Source organism: Pleuronectes platessa, chromosome 4, assembly GCF_947347685.1.
Source record: "Pleuronectes platessa chromosome 4, fPlePla1.1, whole genome shotgun sequence".
Taxonomy (NCBI): Eukaryota; Metazoa; Chordata; class Actinopteri; order Pleuronectiformes; family Pleuronectidae; genus Pleuronectes; species Pleuronectes platessa.
The window spans coordinates 2,087,305-2,107,403 of record NC_070629.1 but is presented as its reverse complement, the minus strand read 5'-3'; the positions used below and the strand labels follow the sequence as shown (position 1 = coordinate 2,107,403).

The window sequence follows — 20,099 nt, the reverse complement described above, 5'->3', positions numbered from 1 at the left end:
GGTTATCCAGCCCTGTGTCAGCTATGAAGTGGACTGAGCTGGCAACTGCCAATCCCTATATTTTCTCTGTGTAAACCACCATCTATTTACTACTATGCATCACTGCAACATATGAATAACCTTAATACAAAGATTCAATTTAAAATGACTGGATTGATTCATATTATAGTTAGATGGCTGATATCCTGAAACAAAAAAAAATCACAAGTGACAAACACAATACTGGATGGATTCTGGGACTCCCGGCTGACGGGTTTGAGGGATGTATGTGAGAGGGCAATGTGGCTGGCTATGTTTGGCCTGCCCTGACAAGTTAATCTGACCCCAATGATGTGTGTACGCACATTACTCTTGAGACAGACTTGTTTGTGAGTAGTGGATAAAGGTATGTGTTCAGATGCACCTTGCCTCTGTATTCTTGCTCAGACCATCAGGTTTGATCATTGGTAATAAAGCTCACTGATCATTGGTGCTAAGAGATTTGTTTTCTTCTTTGGTATCAGCTGTAAGCGATGCATTTCTGAGGATTGTTAAAAAGCCTTCAAGCGAGTCTTCAGTTAATGGTTGACGGAGTTGTGGGGATAAGAATGGGAATAAGATGGGCAAATCTCTAATCAAAGAAGTTAATCTACAAAAACAAGTTTGCTGCTTTTCTATTTGTTTTTATGTAACTTACATGAAATCTTACTGAGTGGCTGGAGAGAAGTTTGCCTGATGATCATGTCTCCAACTGCTTGATGTCTTTAAGAAGAAAATGGCTTTAGATGAGGAGGTGAGGAGAGACAGGAAACTCAGGGGGAGGAGTTTCTGAGTCCATGGAATGAGGAAGAGGAGCAAGCTGAGGAGGAGCAAGAAGCCTGGAAGAGTGTGGGACTGGTCTTTCCCTGAGTCTTACAGTGGCTATGTTTCCGACGATGTCCCACCATCACTGCCATGGGCGAATGTCGAGCAAACAGGACGCCTAAAGAGGGAAGATAAAGTCCGTTACATCCTCCATCTTCTACTACTACAGCCTGCCACTGCCATACCCCTCAGGCAGCCATTGTTGAGTGTACAAAGAAAACCTACTTTCAGAGAATTTAACTTAAGTTAGTAAAATAATCCAGTCTTTTTTTCAATTGTCCTACTGGTGTGTGGTTAAAAGGGGCAGAATTATGAAATTATTTGAATTTCTAGAGCAACTTAACACCTATTCACCTGAACACATGTGAACCTTAAACTATACAAAAAACAAAGGAAACCCTCTTTTTCAATTACTTTTATAAATGCTGGTGTTCCAACTACCTTAAAGGTTTGACGTTACTCACCCCTCTCTTACCCCCATCTACAAATTCTGTTGTTTCTCACTTTTAATTAGCGCTGCTGTCTATGTCTTTGATGTCATTTTTTATTTCATATCACAAATACGTTTTTGAGTTTGAGATTGAGGAGAGCATATCCAAATATATATTGAATTTGATTTAATGTACTTTAATTTCCTAATATAATCAACCTGTCTAGAATTATTACTGATATTACTGTCCACTCTGATTATACAGCATTTGTTCTTCATGTAAGAGAGTTCCTCCTCTTAATACTCTGAATTTTTTGTATGTTGTATATTTTTTAATAAATTACAGTTAATTATTAAATGAATGTTAAAGACATAATGGGTTAAACAAAAAAACTTATTTCAGAATACTTATCTGCAGACCAAAACATAAAGACAGGTTTAAATAAGTGTCATACATTGGCAGGATGACTTGGATCAAGTTAGCACGACTGAACATTGCACAAACAAAAACACACTCTCTCTCTCTCTCTCTCTCTAAAAACAATAAGCTTAATCGACCCTCATTCCACAGCCCAAATTCTGAGATATTTAACTTTCTTAACTATATTGGACAGCCACTTCATTACAATGGATTTTATAGCAAAGACATCAAATTGCGTAGAGGACTAAGCACCAGGGTGCTGCTATAACTTATTGAATTTCCTGCCTGCAATTACATCAGCAAACGGCCCCTCTATTTACCTGTGTAGACAACTCCATTTATTTCTATTGACATGTTGATGCTGCTAATGCCGTTGGTAGACAGGTTCAATGCGGTCTCTTGTCTATCATCTGTCAAGAGAGGAGGCAGAGAACGAGAGAGAGAAAAACTCAATATGAGCATTTAGAAAGGGAACAGAAGAAGCCAGAGGAGCTCCCCGCTGGAGTATTGGTGATAATTCAGAGAGTGACAGGATAAGGAGAGCTTTATTAAAGAGTCCTGGGGAGAAAGAACTGTCAAAAGAGGTTGCAACCATTTATATATATGTCAGCTATGTATGAATCATATCGCGACACACACTTGAAAAAATAAATGTTACACGTTCTGAAATAACAGAAATGTCTAAAGAAAACAGACTACACACAGAGTGATCTTAATGAACTGCTGTGATATCAAACCATCTGTAAACATACATTTATCCATCTAAGTGCATCTGGATGGATTCAAATAATAGTGTTTGAATGTAATCTTTAAATTGCAGTGTTTATATGTGAGAGCTAGACCCAGACGAGCAGCGTGGGAATTAACCTGAGAAAGATTCACATTCATTTTAACATCACGCATCAAGTTTAAAGCCTATTATTATGACTAATATGAGAGAGGCAGTGATGCAGACAGAAATGATATCACACTTGAGCAGATAGGCCCCTTATTCTTCCTTTAGCCTGTATCATTAAGTCATATGTGACTTAAGGGTTGTCATGAGCCATGCTGGTTACAGCCAAAGCCAAGCCAGACTGGCATTTGCGCTTACAACAAGCTGATTCTGTCTGTGGTCCAAAAAACTTTCTTCATAACATCTGAGGACCTCAACTTCAAATTAAAGGTGACATATTATGAAAAATCCACTTTTGTAGTGCTTCTACACGTTAAATTGGGTATCTGGCATGTCTACCGTCCCAAAAACTCGGGAAAAAAACAACTCCGCGATTTGTTGTGGTACCTCTATGTCAGAAACTATACGATAGAGTGCGTCGAATGGGATTACGACCAGAATTGACGTCACAGTCGGTCTACATGGCATAGCACCACCATGGCATTGCTCCCGCTGACTTCACACACCTGACAGCCGGACACGTCTCACCGGCTCAGGGTTCCCCACGTCTGCAGGGTATGTCTCATTTTCATCATTGATCATTATCGATCTGTGACAAATCTCCAGCCTGTGTGTCCCCTGTGTGTGTCCCGCTATGGTTAGCAGCAGCGGGCTAACGCTAGCTTGCTGTTAGTTTGTGTTTAAAGTTGCAGCACTTTCTTGAATGGCTGCTTGTGAACGTATTTACAGTAGTATTGCATGTGGAACCCCACCGGGGAAGCATCGGACTGGGAGGTTGGGGGAGAGATCCCATTTCGGGTCCGGAGTGGAGGAACAATAGCCTGACGTTGTCAGACTCACAATTCTAGTCAGAATGTGAGTCTGAGACCGCTCCATTGGGCTGTGATTATGGGGCGTGTTTCAACTGACCAGGAAGTAAAATTCTTCTTCGCTCAATTGGATAGACCTACAACCAATCAGAGCAACGTAGTATGTGACGTATGCTAAGCAACGCATTGTGAGTTATTTACTAACGCCGGGTTCACACCGGACGCTTCAGCGCAGCGCCAAGCCTTAAATAACAGCTGGCTCCCATCCACTCCCATGTTAAAACTTTGTGCCGGTCACACCGGAGGCTGAAGCACCGCGAGGCAGCTTTGGCGCAGCGTGGTGCTTCAGCCTCCGGTGTGACCGGCACAAAGCCGTGCAGCGATCTACTGGATCAACGGGTGATATTATTAGCGCTGCCCGGCGGTTCAGCGCAGCTTCAGTGTCCGTTGTGAACAGCCAAGCGCCGGGGCGATAGGGATTAGCGCGGTGCTTTGGCGTCGCCTCCACGTTCTGTGTTCCTCTTTCAAAATGAATGCGCTGTCGATGTCTTCTAAAACAGACTCAATGGCAGCATCTACACATCTCAGCTCGCCAGCGGCAGGCATGTTTGTTGAAAACGAATTCAACCCAAGGGCACTTAGATGACGTGGTTGATTACGTTACCGTTGATCATCTGTCAATCATCGTATAAAGCCCGCCCTGACAATCTGATTGGCCCGGTCGGGCATAATTTTTTCCCAACGGAGCGACTCCAGACCGAACTGCCCGACCAAAAATGTTGTGGGCGGGGCTAAGTTCGTCTGGCATCCAGGCTAGAGGAACAATGCTCTCAGAGTCGTAGCTTGTGTGTGTGTGTGGGTGAAAATAGCACCGGAACGTGTTCCAGGACCCCCCCCCCCCCCCCCCCCGGTCTCCGGCTGCATTGTACCCGTGCTTAGGCGCTTGCGGACAGCCTCTCCTGTGATGCCCGGGCGGCGAAGCGGAGGAGGAGGAGGGGGGATAAAGCTGCGCCTTATAACTTTTGTGGCCCGTACAGATTTGCTCCACGCACCCCGATCTGCACGAACCGGTGACGGTCACCAGCAGCTCGTTGCCGCCTCCGTCGCTCGCTTTAAAATAAACTCATACCCGGGGTTTTAAGTGCATTTCGCCACAAAGGTTGCAGCAGCCTCCAAAGCTGTAGCCCCTCCACGATCCGTGTGTGTGTGCGTGTGTGTGTGCGTGCTCAGAATATATGCCCTGTATGAATAAATATACACATACAATTATATAGTGTATACACACATATCTAATGCATGTATTTAAATAATGTACATCTTTATCAGAAGGTTTAGTAGTTTGAAAATTGTAGATTCAATGAAGAAACACAACAAACGGATACAGAAATATATGTGTAGGACAGTGACTTAAAATTATTTTAACAACCTTAAATATGCTAAGGGGAGATTTAAGACGTGAAACTGGATGTGTGTGTGTGTGTGTGTGTGTGCGTGTGCGCTCAGAATATATGCCCTGTATGAATAAATATACACATACAATTATATAGTGTGTACACACGTATCTAATGCATGTATTTAAATAATGTACATCTTTATCAGAAGGTGTAGTAGTTTGAAAATTGTAGCTTCAATGAAGAAACACAACAAACGGATACAGAAATATATGTGTAGGACAGTGACTTCAAATGATTTTACAACCTTAAATATGCTAAGGGGAGATTTAAGATTCAAGTGTGTGTGTGTGTGTGTGTGTGTGTGTGTGTGTGTGTGTGTGTGTGTGTGTGTGTGTGTGTGTGTGTCTGTGTCTGTGTCTGTGTGTCTGTGTGTGTGTGTGTCGGGGGTGGGGCGGGGAGAGGGGGGGTGGGTTGTTGGTGAGGGGGGGGGGGGGGGGGGGGGGCAGTCAAAACAGGTCAATCTGGGGAAGGCTGTTTTAGACAGGGTAAAAAGGGTGCTGTTTTAAATGATCCTTGTGGTATTTTGACCAAAAAATGTTACAGACATTTCATTAAGACCCCAAGGAGCCATATCAACTGTGGTAAAATGGGCATAATATGTCCCCTTTAAACATGTTACATGATGAAGTATGTGCACACTTTACAATCAGATCTCAGACTGCCTATTTGGCAGGGCCGTTGCTTTCGACACACCACCCACTGTGAAAGGGTTAGGGGGTCTGACAGAGGGAATACACGTTTTTTTTTAGATGCACATCTTGAAAAAGTGAAGTACTGTACAATGTGTTACCATGAGTAAAGGATGATATAACCCAGAGATTTTTTCGATTAAAAAAAAATATTGAATATTACATATTAAAAGTATCTCTTAGACTGTAAATGGTATGTCTTTATATAGTGCTTTTCTAGTCTTGATGACCACTCAAAGTGCTTTACATAACAGCTTGAAATTCACACACACATTCATAGAGTGCATCTATTAGCAGCACATTTTGAGGGGCAATTCAGGGTTCAGTATCTTTGGCATGCATATGGGGAAGACTGGGGATCAAACTGCTGACCTTCTGGTTGGAGGACAAACGCTCTACCCCTCAGCCACAGCCGCCCCTCCTCATCCACAGCCGCACTGTGTACTAAGGCTCAATGCATTTGTTGCTTATTCCTCTTAAGCCTCTGATATAAGGAGGATCATTTTACATTTCATTGTAAAAACCAAGCATAGAGTGAGGAAAATTTATTACACTGAGGACACAGAAGCTGTTTACTTGGTATTGCTTCCGGGACCAAAATGTGCATTCCGCAATGTAAAATATAAAGGGGTCTTTTTTATAGTTTCATTGTTAGGGTGAGATAATGACCACCTAAAATCCTAGCGCTAGTCCTGTATACTAGTGAATTATTGAATTATTTACTATACACAACATACTCAACCCTCTAGTGATTGTCTCACCTCTGTTGTTGAGTTTTATGTTGAGGGGTAACTGAGTTGCCACTGCCAGCAAGTTCTGCTGCAGGGCATGTTGCATGATCCTCTGCTGCTCCTCTGCCACCATCATCATCTTCTTTTCTGGTGGTTCACCGTTTTCCAGTTTCTCTCTGAGCTGATCCAGAGCTGCAGCCCGTGCTGCCTGAGCAGCTCCTGCCTGGGCAGCCACAGCTGCCGCATGGTGGCTGCTTGGTGACAAATGGAGGGCCACCCGGCTGGGAAGGCAGCTTGCCATTATATGCTCCTCTGGAGAGAAGAAGACTATGAATAATCTGTCTCTAAACAGACTCTACCTGCTTCTACATATCTAATAGGCTGTATATGACACATTATTCTTTATTTTGTTTAACGGTCTCCTAAAATGTCATCCGTACTGCATTTTATTTATCTTGTAACATTGACAATTCTTGCTGATAACTTATATTTGGTCTCGCTACTATAAATAGATCCTCTGTCACAATATACATGATTACAAACATCATTGATTTTCATTGTTACCTACAATTGTGTAATACATCCAGACTTATAAATAAGAGAGATACCACACATTATGTGAACATTTCTAAAATACTTTATTTTATTCCTCAAAGAAAGGTTGGGATCTGGGCAATCTTCACTTTGACAAACTATCAATGGAGAAAATATATTATTTTATTATTATAACAATTATACTACAAAAAAATAATTAGTTTATTTAGGATCTGATCTGCTGATTGCACCAGGAACCTGGTTATATTCCTGTGATTATATTGCTCTACCGCTGACTAGCTATCAATCAGAGTCATCAGGAGATGACATAGCCCTAAAACCTGCCAGAGCATATAATTTGGTGCTTAAGTCAGAGTATTTCTCTCATAAAACACAAAATAGCAAAACGAAACCCTTCACTTCCTGATAAATGTGAGGTAAATATGGGGAAGGGGGGCATGTGTGCAATTTGGTGTAGATCCAAATAAAAATCCAGATGTACTGAAATTAAATGTGGTTTCATAAGTTGACTGTTGGGCCTTGGTGGAGGTACTTACACTGCATACTGACACTGAAAACGGAATGATAACTGCAACTCCATTTTCTCTATTTTCACTAATGCAAATCAATCCTGACCTTACAATTCTATCTTTAGTTTGTGTAAATATCAGACTTTGTGGTATTGTGTGATTTAATTGTGTCATAATATCCTGTGTAAAATCTTGCTATTCTCAGGGGGCTTTCACACCTATTTTGTTTGGTCTGCTCCTTCTTTTCAGTTTGGTCTGAACCAAAATAACAGGTGTGAAAGGTGTGTTAGAACATGGTCTGGACCAACAGACCAAAATTAAGTCTCATGGATCAAACAGATTATGTATTGGTTTGTTTGCAGTTTAAAAATATTTTTGGATATTTCTGACTTTTTGACCAGTTCCTTGAAGTTAAGACATTAAACAACAGAAAACAGACACGAAATGTGATTTACAAAGCCTGAAAATAAATGTGTTGCTTGTGACTGTGTCTAAATTTAGTATGCTTGAAAGGTAGGTGCTAATCTGCACGGTGTTACACAGAGATGGCTGCAGTCATTCTGGTGAGGACGAAACGGCAGGAAGAAAACGGAGAGAACGGGGTTTTTCTGCAAATATTAGCATGTTGGGATTGACAGAAGCAAAAATAATCCCTCTTTTGCCAGGGCCCTGATGAACATCATCATACCAGATACAGCACTAAATTGCAATTTGAAACCAAAATTAACTGATCAAATGTTTACAATATAACCATGTACTGGACATGCAGATGCCAAAACGCCCTTAGTGTTCTCATATCTTACCTTTTTTAATCACAGGCCCCTGGGAGATATGACCACTGTTATTATAGACTGTAGATAGATGGGATATTTGCATCTTTGGTGGGGACAGGAGGGTGGGGGTGCCCACAGGAGAATAGTTGAAAATTGCAGAGCCATAGCTCTGCCGTCGGCCTTCCCGACGGTTGCTGTCAATAGCCGCCTGAAGCTCTCCAGGGGAGCTCAGTCCCTGCTTATCACATTCATACGGGTAGAGGTACTTCATATACCTGCAGGGAAGGACAATAAATATTCAGACATTTACTTTGCCTTTTGTTACTTTGTCACTCTCTCCCATTTGGTTGATCAATCATCAATCAATTGTTTGGTTCCAAGCACAGTTTACATATGATAATGCATGACAGTGTGTAAAAAATTAACCAATAGTTAATGTGTGTAGCAGTATTCTGACCCATAGTACTAGGAAATATACAGGAGTAAAGGAAAAAGTCAGGTGATGCGAAGAGCGTCCAAGTTCACATGAAGAGAAAGTTGAGCAATAACATAGAACTTACACACAGAAAAAAAGTGTTAGGGGAGAGCAGGGTAATATGAGACATCGGGTAATGTGAGACACCCCCTGTATCTAGGCAACGGAACACATTTGTTTTCAAGCCCTTCCCATTCCCCCCCTTGCCCTTGAGGTGTTGTTTTTTCTAAAACGGTGGCTCTGGGGTAAAATGGGACAAATGCTGTGCAGAGCCATCATGAAGCACAAGTTAAGTTTAGTCTTAAACATATTTTAGTGTTATATTACATTATATATGTTTTATTTTTAATGTCATAAACATTGTAGAAAAGCAATCATGCCAAGAAACTATATACCAGGTAGACAACCTGGGGCCAAACACCCCTCGCAGAGATGGAGAGTGCAGCCGCTGAGGTCATGCAAGGAAAGAAGTACTTAAGAAAAGCTGGAAGGGATAGAAATATTGACAAGACAACCCTCAAAAGATTCATAAAGAAAAAAGAGAAAGGGAAAGTAAAATCAGTAGCCTGGGGTGCAGTAGCTGAGGTAAAGAGAATATTCACAGATGAGATGGAGGAGGAGCTTGCCAAACACTTGAAACAACTAGCTGACCAATTCCATGGCCTTGCTCCAGTTAAGTGCCGTGAACTGGCATTTGAATAGGCAGAGAAAAGCAATATCCCTGTCCCTGCCAATTGGACAGAGAAACAGTCTGCTGGTAAGCTAGGGTGTGCAAGAGATCATATGAATCATAATAATCAGAAATGTGCTTAATTGACCAATCCCCATGATTCTGTTACTAGTCCGATATAAGTTTTGGAATGTGTGGTTGTCAATCTAGCTGTCAGGATTTTAACTATTACAACATGTGTTGTTATGGTAGTTTTGAAGTGGAAAAAGTAAGTGGATTACTTAACCCCCTTGATTTCTCTGGTCTGTCTCACTTTACCCCGTAGCTGGGGACCACTTTTTTAAAAACAATCATATTTTCACTGCCCTTTGTCCTGAAGACATTCTGATCATTTCCATTGCTAGAAAACATCCTGAATTAATGGGAAATGTGTCAATTTGACTGATATATCATTTTAGCTCGCCTAGAAGGGAGCAAATGTAAACAAATCCTCACATTAATCCGCTCTCCCCTACTTATTGTTGCATATTATTACTGTAGCTATGATGATGGAAATCATCTTATCTTTAATCAAAAATGAGATAAGCATTGTGTAACTTTTGACTGCATTTTTTATGGCTTCAATCAGCCTGTCACCTTGCATTAAAGAAACCAAGTTGTGACTCAAATTCCAAAATTGGAGGGATGGACAGAAGAATTATATAAACACACAGTCATTATTGTCACTGTTGGTAAGGTGTGGTTCAATGCCCACATGTTTAAACTGGAAAACCAATTTTGTCCAGAATGAGAAATGTCGTTTGGACATAATCTTCATGTCCATGTATTACGTAGTGTTTGCTGGACATGATGGTATGGCTTTCATTGTTGTAAAAACATGAATTCACAATAAAAACATATGTCATCTGCCAGGGGACTGTGCTCTCTCCTGTCTTGTTCACCATCTATGCCTCTGAGTTCAAACACCATTCGGAGTCATGCCGCTTGCAGAAGTGCTGCAATCATATCAGGGATGGAGAGGAAGGAGTAAATAAGTCTAGCTGAACACCACCTAGAATAAATAAATAGTGGTGGACTTTTGGAGGACCTGGCCACATTTTCAGCCAGTCTCTATTGAGATTGCTGATGTTGAGGGTCAGTACCTACAAATACCTGGGACTGCAGCTGCATGGATGATAGACTGGACTGGCCAGCAAACACAGACACCATCCACAGAACAGGGCAGAGCGGGCTCTTTTTCCTAAGAAGGATGGGGTCCTTTCTGTACAACTTCGCCGCTCATGTTTTACAAGTCAGTTGTTGTGAGTGCCCTCCTTTATGCTGTGGTGAGCTGGGGAGGCATCATGAAGAAGAAAGAGTATACGAGCCTAGACAGACTTGTGAAGAGAGTAGGCTCTGTAGTAGGCACGAAGCTGTATCCCTAATATCAGTGGCCGAAAGAAGGACCCTAGACACACTGCTGGACATTATAGACAATACAAACCACCCCCTGCAAAGCACACTGATTAGGCAGAGGAGAAGTGGTGACAGCTTTGCAGTAGTTCAGGTGGCTAGACTATCTTTATACTGCAAAAAGGTGAAGATAATTGCAGAGCTGATTAGTGAAACACTTTAAAGTCCAACTCTTTTGGTTCTATCGAGTTCCTCCTGATCCAGCTTGTTGCCAGCTGCTGATTTATCTGTGGTTCTATTCACACTTAGAGGAGCCCATGTGCTGACTCTCCAGCTGACTATTACAGCTGTGTGGCTGCACTGTGACTCATGAAAATATGAGTATTATGTTCATTGTGTAAGTTCAATAGAGAATCATATGAATGAGTTGAAATAATGACAAATTAAAATGTGTTGCATTCCTTTAATGTCTTTTGGGCAACTACATATTATACACAATAAACTGTATATATAAATTGCAATATATAAACATATATGTTTTTTTTATTCACCGTGTGTATGTATGTCATCTTTGTCACTTCCTTCTCTAACATATCTATATTATTTGATTTTAGGCCGCCAACTTTACACCTGGCCTTTTTATTATTATTATGAGTAGTAGTAGTAATTCATCATATTTCTAGCTTTGGCTTTCAAATGATTTGAAAAGCAGCTATAAAATGCTGAGAATGAGAATGCTTATTCATTTAAAACCTCTGTGCATATTGTAGATTCATTCATGTCAAACAAAGTTTTCTTCAGTCCATCAAACATTTGTATCTCTTAGAAGATATGCAGTAAAGTTTTAACATACAGAGAAATATTTAATTAAACAACAGTGATTCAATTAATGTTTTCCACAGAAATCCTCTACAGGGGGTGCAGTCTAACAACACCGGGGCTCCACATTAACTGCCACAAACAACATTATAATTACTATTAATCATAGTGGGGATTGGCTGGTATAGACCACATATAGACTGTGCTTCTCCCCTGTCTTGAGCCGTTATCAAGTCTTTGAGAGGTATTTAAAGAAAACGCCATATTTTAATCATAGTAGATGAATAAAAGCAACACAGACCTGGTCATTATCATATAACACCAATGTATCTTATTTATGTTGGACTCACTTAGAACACAACAACAAGCCTCTAGTTAGGAGAGCAGTGTGAGCACAGGTTTTCATGCATCTAAGGGTTATCATCTGTGCTTGTACTCACTGTGTTCGGAGAGTGAAAGCTGCACTGGTAATGGAGGTAGGAAGGTTAAGGCCTTTGGTGATCTCACGCCATATTTTCTTATTGATGACTTCCACTAAGCCACCTTTTTCTGTGACGAGCTTGTAGAGCATGTAAAGATCCAGCACCTGCTTGGCCATGATAGGAATCCGATTTACTGGAGTCCCTGCAGAAAGCAAACACAATATCCACAATCAATTCCATTAACTTTGGTTCCTCCCATCAATACACTTCTACACCTTTTTATAATGCCAATTTATCTCAAGCCAGTCAAATGTCTGACAGCTCTGTTAACAGAAGAAAATATAACTTTCAAAAAGTTTCTAATGTTGTATCTGTATATCGACTGAAGCCTGCCTAATTAATTAGAAATGTATTACGTCTTAGCCATTATTAAATAATCCCTGGAACATAAAGAAATACGTAGTGACGAAATTCTGTTATAACATTTAAGACAACAAACTGCTTCTTATCAATTGTTAACACAATATACATAAAAAAAAGAAATAGAAATGGAAGGAAAATAAAATGTCTTAATCTGTGGAAAATGGGACAGCCAACTCCTTATTAACAAAATAAAGGAGCTTAGAGAATAATTTATATTTGCAATTTAATGTTAAGCAATAAAGAGAGAACGACCAGGTCTTTGTGATGATTCCAAAGTGGTTGACCCTGAGATAATTAACCTGCATTTTGCTGATAGAGTTCCATTGTGGCCATCGGATTTACCATAATAGCAATCAATAGCTGCAGAAATAAAGTGCAAACAACAGCAGTGGGTCCTATGCACTGAGGGGGGAGCAGAGCTCTGAACTATCGTCTGAGGTTGTAAAGCCACATCAATTAAGGCCAGTAATTATGGCCTCATTTTGTGGTGCTGGCATGTGAACGAATGAGACACTATTAAAACAAAGGATTAATGCTCCCCTCTCCTCACAAGACAAATAGCAGCAGTAGGTCTGAAGCCATAGAACCTCAACATCACTCTTTAGAAGAAAGTGCAGAAGAGGCTTGAATTGCACAAAAATGACTTTAGTGTGTAATTAATCAAGTTCCCAACAGGGATGAAAGGTGTTACAGTACAATCCAAAGGAAGATGGAGTTCAACAAGACAAATTGCATCTTATATACTGTCACTATGTATGAGTAAATGTCCAAATTTGATCATTCATGAAAGCAAAGTAAATGTAAAACCCTGAAAAAAATCATATTGTTGTATGAGCAGCTCCACAGTGGCCCTCCAACTCCAACTCTGCTGACTCTGCTGACTGAGCCCTGACCTGTAACCCCAACGTCAAACCTTGACTAAAAACTGCCACTGAATTGTGATTGAAAGTATATTTGTAGCGTTGTAAAACTGAGAGAATCTGAAGGAATATGACAAAGCCTCCATCCAAACTCTACAGCTCTTTATTGCCAAAGGGCTCCTGTTTCCATGATGATAAATAAAACCATTATTTTGTTGAAGACACTATAGCCAACCAAATAAAGATAGAGGCAATAAATAAAAGTCTCAGCCTTTGTCTGACAGAATCTGAGGAGAGACAAGTGTCTTAAAACAAGATTTATGTGCTCTCAATACTGTGAGTGATGTATTTGTCTCACTGATTCCATGAAAGAGATATAAGGAATAAAAGAGCAAGAATGGAGAGCTTTGTCAGCACAAAATATCTAATCAGGTAATGTATCATTATGACAATGAGTAATGGTGGACAAGGTGGAAGAAATTCACTTTGCACAGCCGTATTCAGTGAATCCTTCAGCTACTAAGAGAAGATGAGTATCAGCACCTCTAGTAGCAGAAAAATTACCTTTATGGTTGGCTTCATCGCTGACATGTTCACTTCGCACTGAGCCGATAATGGGATGAGAATTTCTACTCTTAATTGACTTTGCTCTTTTAATCCATGAAATGCATGATTATTGCAGCATCACAGGGGAAACCAACTGTTCATCTACTTCTGTTTGACTCCCTAAATGAAGACAAGGAGGAAGGTGTAATGCATAAATATCATTAAGATTCAGGCCAGAATCAGATTTAAATACACAAACCAATAATAAATTGCAAAATGTGTGTGTGTGTGTGTGTGTGTGTTTGCTGACTCCTCTTTACCACTAATATGCATTAACTAAAAACAGCAGCATTTGCCACAGAAATAATTTCATCAGTGGCGGTAACAGGGTGCACATGCATGCGCACAGAGGTCACTCTTACATGCAAAAGTTTCCGAGTGTCAGGTAGACAGACTAAAGAGTGAAAGATAAGTTCTCACGTGACACAGGGAACTGCCAAAACTGCAGCTGAAACTATGAGGTCTGACTGACTGTAACAATGTTATGGACCATAGTATGAGCATACGGTAGTGTGTGTGAGTGCAAGAGCATGATTGAGAACACAACAAATAGTGCATTATAAAACTGTGCGGGTATAATAGAATATTGTGGGCTGCCATTGTCCAAATAATGTGAAGCACTGAAACACATCACTTTGCCACACACACAATAGATGACATGTTCCTTCACTAACTTGAACATACTGTACATACAAAATAAACCCACAAAGACATACTGCTGCCCAAAATAGCCTCCTCACTTGAGCACCAACAGCTTTTAGATGAGAGCCAGACAGTCAATGTCATTGTCAATTTTATTTATATAGGACATTTAAAACAACTTGTTTGTCACAAATGGTGCTTCACAATTATAAGGTACAGCAAGAAGACAGTAACACGCATCACAATTAGTCAAAGTAAAACTAGTAAAATAGAATAAGATAGAGGGTAAACTATTTTTAACATATATAATATATTGTAACGTCCAGCTTCAGAGACGACAGGGAACTGCTCTCCTTATTTGTAACTTTATTAAAGCCAAACGAACATGTCACACTTCTTGTTCATAAATCCGGTACTCCTAAAATCAACACTCTTCTTCACTCTCCTTTCTCATTCACCCCTTACCCACCAACAAAACCAGCCAATGAGAGCCTTCCATCCCACACAACCCCAGAGCCATTGGTCTAGAACTGTCACATGCCCCACCCCGACCACACAGCAGTTAAACTGAACATAAACTTAACTACCAGTCCGTTATAATATATTAAAAATAGAATATATTGAAATAAAAATTTCATTTAAGTAAGGCGATGCCAGTCCATTTAGAGTCCATTTAAAATGTTTAAATTGATTCTGTGACAAACAGAAAATCAGTGGAGGGAGTGCAACAAAGGTGTAACTAGGTCTCTCTTTTTCTTTCTAGTCAGGAGGCGAGCAGCAACATTTCCGACGAGTTGCAGGCATTATATAAACGACTGGTGTATTCCTACATTAGTCAAGACGAGAGGTTATGAAGGTATGGATCAGCCTTGATAGATCTTTTTGTGGGAGATGGCTCTTTATCTTGGCTTTGAATCTCATTTGGAAGAAGCTACATCTGACAACGGAGGAAATTTGCTTGTTGAATAAAAAAATACTGTAAACATGAACCCCAAGACTCTTCGCAGCCGAGTGAATGTTAGGAGCTATAGGGCCAGGGTGCGAGGTTCAGGGGCAAGTATATTTAAATATCATCCGCAAAGCAGTGGAAAGAGACATACTATTTTTCAAAAATATATGCATTATATAAAAAGAATAGGATGTGGCCTAGAACCGATCCTTGAGGGACACCACATGTAAGTAGGGAAATCCCAGAGGAGTAATTACCCAGGTAGACAGAGAAATTCCTATCTGTTAAGTATGACTGAAACCACCGGAGTGCTATACCTTCAGACCCTACAGAGTTCTCCAAACGTGACAACAGGATGCAGTCTACACGGAGGAAAGCGCAGGTAATCCAGGATGGTGGTCAACTGAGGGCCCCTCGCCTGTTTTCCCCAACCATCTCTTGACAGCCCCAAAACCTCACAAGAGGCTTGAATGTTCAATAAAGCTTGGTGATCATAAACGAGAAGAGTATAGTAACATCCCTGCAACAAAACATAGAAACAATGCAGCATCAAATAGAAGGCAGAGGTAGCGAGACGCTGACATACGGATTGCTGTGTACACTGGTGCCATTTGGTCAGTCGAGGGAAGTAAGTCAGAAATTAGGGACCGACTAAAACGCTGTTGATTTTGGTCATTATGGAGTAATGCTTGCAAGCTTATTCAAGCAGTCAACTTGAGCTACACTGCTCTTAATCATTTGACAAGATTCACTCTCCACAATCATCTATCATATCCTGCTTTCAGACATGCACTACACTCTGCAGATCCTCCGTATATTCTACGAAGGAGGTGCATGTGTGATGCAAATTGATGAAGCTTCTAATACGCGACAGACACCAAATAGGGGAGGCCTAGGGGAGGCTTTCACATGAAAATGACAATGCTCTGAGCTTTACAAATGCAAATCAGGATAGTTTCCCTCAGTGCAGATAACACCTTTTTTTCTAAAAGGTACTAACTAAACTGTCTGGTGTAAGCACAACAGGCTTGAAATAAATATAAAACCTGAAATTATAAATTGTTTCCCTTAAGTTAGTAAGTGTGCTTTAATGAATTACATTGTATACCATAAGCAAAGGTCAATGCTATGAATTTTTTGAAACAATGAACTTTATTTCAACATTTTATTATACTCCAAAACAATGAGACTCAGTAAGTCTGTTTCCCTTGACAGGACTGACAAACCACCTCTTCAATCTTAATTGCCAATGAACACTATCCTAAATCTCAACCACTGTGCAGAATGGCATGATTACAGTTAATTTTTCACTTGTGTTGGTTAAATAAACAGGGGATGTGTTAACCACACATATACCAGCAATCCGCTCAACAGGAAGAAATCATGCTGGGTATTATGAGTCTGTGCCCTGTAAGCTCCAAACTTCTACTGGCTCTCCATAAAAATATCTGTCCTCCCAAAGTACTGGCAAATACAGCACCATATTAACATGTCCATGACAAACTAAGCTGTTGACTCTGCTGAAATTCCCTCATAATTTTAACTTCAGTTGTCTTATTATTATTATTAAACTTTCTCAGTATTCCATTAAAACACTCAACACTTTTAACCAAAGCGACTTACAATAAGTGCATTCAACTATGAGGGTACAAACACAGAACAGCAAGAATCATGTTAGTAAATTTACTTAACACCAGAAAGAATAAACGGGTCCTCAGTCAAATACTCATCCCATATAAAAGTACAATTTAAAAGCTGTTATAACCGCTGCTTTAAGATGAAAAGGACAGTTTTACTATGAAAACCTCATGTCACTCGCTCACGTCATCACCTGATGGGCTCGTCCAATCACAGCCTCGTGAATGCAGAGTCTGTCTGCCGCAGACATGATGAGACTTCTGGCGCGTGTTAAGCTTGGTCCGACGAGTGAATCTGTTTTTGGGGTAAATAACTTGCTGAAGTCAACACGACACTGTTTCCCTGGAGGAAAAGATGAGTGCAAGCTACAGAGAGAAGCCATTGCTAACTGCTAAGCTAACTCTCAGATCTAAAAAGCGTGTTAACAACTGCGGGATAGCGACAAAGCTGCTAAAAGAAGAATAGATCATCAAGTTATTGAGCAGAGCTAGTGCATGTTTAAATAGGTATGAACTGCTTAAATTTAATAGTTTGTTCTCATTAAGTTTTTTCATAAACCTGACCTTTTCTCCGATTATATTTTTATAGGAAAAGCAACGTCTCTTCACACCTCTGATGCAAATGGCCGGCACCATGAACAGGAGCGAGGGTAAGATTAACAAGAGATGTGCTGTGCCGTTAAAAATACATTCTCCAGGTTTACCTTATGTGATCCATTTCATTATTGTGTTTTCACAGCCTGATTCCCGCACACAACGATGCACATTAGGCCGAGACTCGCTGCAGGTCCAGATTTGCAGTGAGGAAAATGATGCCATTGTATGTAAGTAACTGTTAAGGATTTTTTTTTGCTGTGGATCTTCCAACGTTGATGCAGCGAGGCTATTTCCGTTTATTAATAATAAATTCATGTTACTCGTTTTGTTTTCCAGCTGCCTGTACTATGACGTACTAAGGCCCACTGTGAGCCAGTATGAAGGAGCTTCCAGTACATCCAACCGGACCTTGCATCAGCAAGGAGTTCAGGAGTTGTCGGAGAAGAAAGAGGGTAAGGTTAGATTCATTAAATCATTTTTCAGTTAAATGTATAGGTGTATGTTGTCATTGAACTGTGCTAATTGTACGGATTGTGTTTACAGCTGATTGACGCGGGACAGATGAAATGAATCCATCCTTCCACAGCCAGGAGCTCACCGACATGTGTGCCACACTTCAAGTAAGACTAGAAGCTACACTGGATCTCACAGCTACACACCACAGACGTCTACACACTGGAGAAGATTAGGACAGAGTCCACAAAGAACATATGACCCAGAGGCTGCAACGAGACATTTCAAGCTTCACCTTATTTATAGTTTGACACTGGCCAGGCCAGTTGTGTTTGCACTGTAAGTAAATAAAGCTTTGACTCAACATAAACCCTGTTCATGTTTTGTTCCCTGTACAAATAGTTTAATATATAAAATCAAGCATCACATGAATGAATGTATAATCTTCATTAACTGCAGTGGTTTTGGTAAAGGCTTACCATAATATAATAATATAATATACATTATTAGTAAAAAATATACATTTTTATTATTATTGTGTGGGAGGGGTTTACCCACGTGTGTACTGCAATGACCCAGGGTGACCGATAGCAGCAGATCTATCAGCCAATCACGAGTGACTTTTCGTTTCAAGGGTCTGGTTTCCTCCAATGGTGAGTCGAGAGAAGCTCTTACCAGCGGCTTCACTCCGATGCATATGCTAATTAGATCGCACCTCGCGCCGCGACCCCCGCGGCTCTCCCCCTTTCTTCTCCAAAGAGTAAAAAGCGAGTTCTGTGAGAGAAAGAATTGCGTTTCATGCCACTCGCTGGTACATGCACAACTAGAGCTGAAACTTGTCATGGCCCCTGCCTCACCTGCCTTCTAGTTTCTCTCTCTCTCTCTCTCTTTCTCTCTCTCTCGCTTGTGTGTGCAGGTGGCGTCACTAATTGCAGATGAGGGCCTGGTGCGCTGGAGTTGGGGCCTTGATTGACCAGCTGCCTTTAAAAGCTCCACTCCTGCTCTCAGTCGGTGCCGGACTATAGACTAAACTCTAGTTAGTTGTCGCAGCTTCATATTGTGAAGATTTCCGTTACATCCTGTTCGTTCCCGTCTGACCCTCTCTGTCTCCCTGCCCAGGATCAGCAGCTGGACTACTGCCCCGACTCCAGCCCCTGCCTGCCTGTCTGCCATCCTGCCTGCCTGGCTGTCTACTTACCTGCCTGCCTGTCTGCCATCGTGCCTGCCTGCCTGTCTACTACCAACCTGCCTGTCTGCATTATTGGAGATCCAATAAATCACATTAGACTTTACTTCTGCCTCAGCCTCTGTCTCTGCCTCTGTGTCCGAAGCCTTGCCATAACAAAACTATGATGTCTGACTGTCTGTATGGACTCTAACAACTTTATGCCGAGGACTTTATGCATGCACTTGGCAAATAACAATGCAAATAGAGATACACACAGCTATACAATGCAGCAATGGAGAAAAACACCAAGTTAGATATCTTATGTTATGAGAAGTTTTCATTATGAAACTGTAGCAGGACAAATTAGATTATGTCTAGATAATTAATACTGTAAGTAATGATACTTAACACTGCTTTGACATGGAGAGAAGGTGTGGGTCTCATTAAACATCACAATATTACTTTCAATTCAACAATATGTTATGCAGAGGAGCTGCTACTGCAGCACAATGTAATACATACAGCTCTTGAAAAAATTAAGAGACCACTCCAAATTGTTCTTACATTTTCTTAAAATTTTTCTTTGCAGCCATTCCATTCCATTCCTTTACAGGCAGATCGGATTCCACTTAATGAGGTACTGATAAGTTGATTACCTGAACCAAATCTTATTTATTAAGTATACCTCCTCTTGCAATAGGACCAGCTGGATGGCAGAAACAGTCCTAGTAGTACCTCAAAAGTAATTGGAATAAAAGTGAATATTGACCATGCTAAAAGAGTTAATAAGAAAAGTTGAGTGAGGAAAAGAAGGGTTCAATCCTGGTTTTACTCGCAGGGCGATACATTGAGCGTCAGGTTGCTTCCATCCTTTAAA

General features: G+C 40.7%; 1 protein-coding gene and 1 long non-coding RNA gene across 2 annotated transcripts in view; one reads left to right on the top strand and one right to left on the bottom strand.

Moving 5' to 3' along the window:
* Positions 1 to 791: 791 nt before the first annotated feature.
* arid3c (AT rich interactive domain 3C (BRIGHT-like)) overlaps positions 792 to 20,099 on the bottom strand; it is a 93,205-nt gene continuing 73,897 nt past the window's right edge. Inside the window, exons 4-8 of the mRNA XM_053421807.1 lie at positions 11,906 to 12,089; positions 8,140 to 8,384; positions 6,303 to 6,584; positions 2,015 to 2,104; positions 792 to 961 (exon numbers count right to left, since the gene is read on the bottom strand). Coding sequence (XP_053277782.1) covers positions 792 to 961; positions 2,015 to 2,104; positions 6,303 to 6,584; positions 8,140 to 8,384; positions 11,906 to 12,089 — 971 coding nt within the window. The remainder of the gene's footprint in view (positions 962 to 2,014; positions 2,105 to 6,302; positions 6,585 to 8,139; positions 8,385 to 11,905; positions 12,090 to 20,099) is intronic.
* LOC128439005 (uncharacterized) lies at positions 17,230 to 18,267 on the top strand. Its single transcript, XR_008338403.1, has 5 exons — positions 17,230 to 17,310; positions 17,594 to 17,654; positions 17,744 to 17,828; positions 17,938 to 18,053; positions 18,145 to 18,267. It is a non-coding gene; the product is annotated as an uncharacterized LOC128439005 (long non-coding RNA).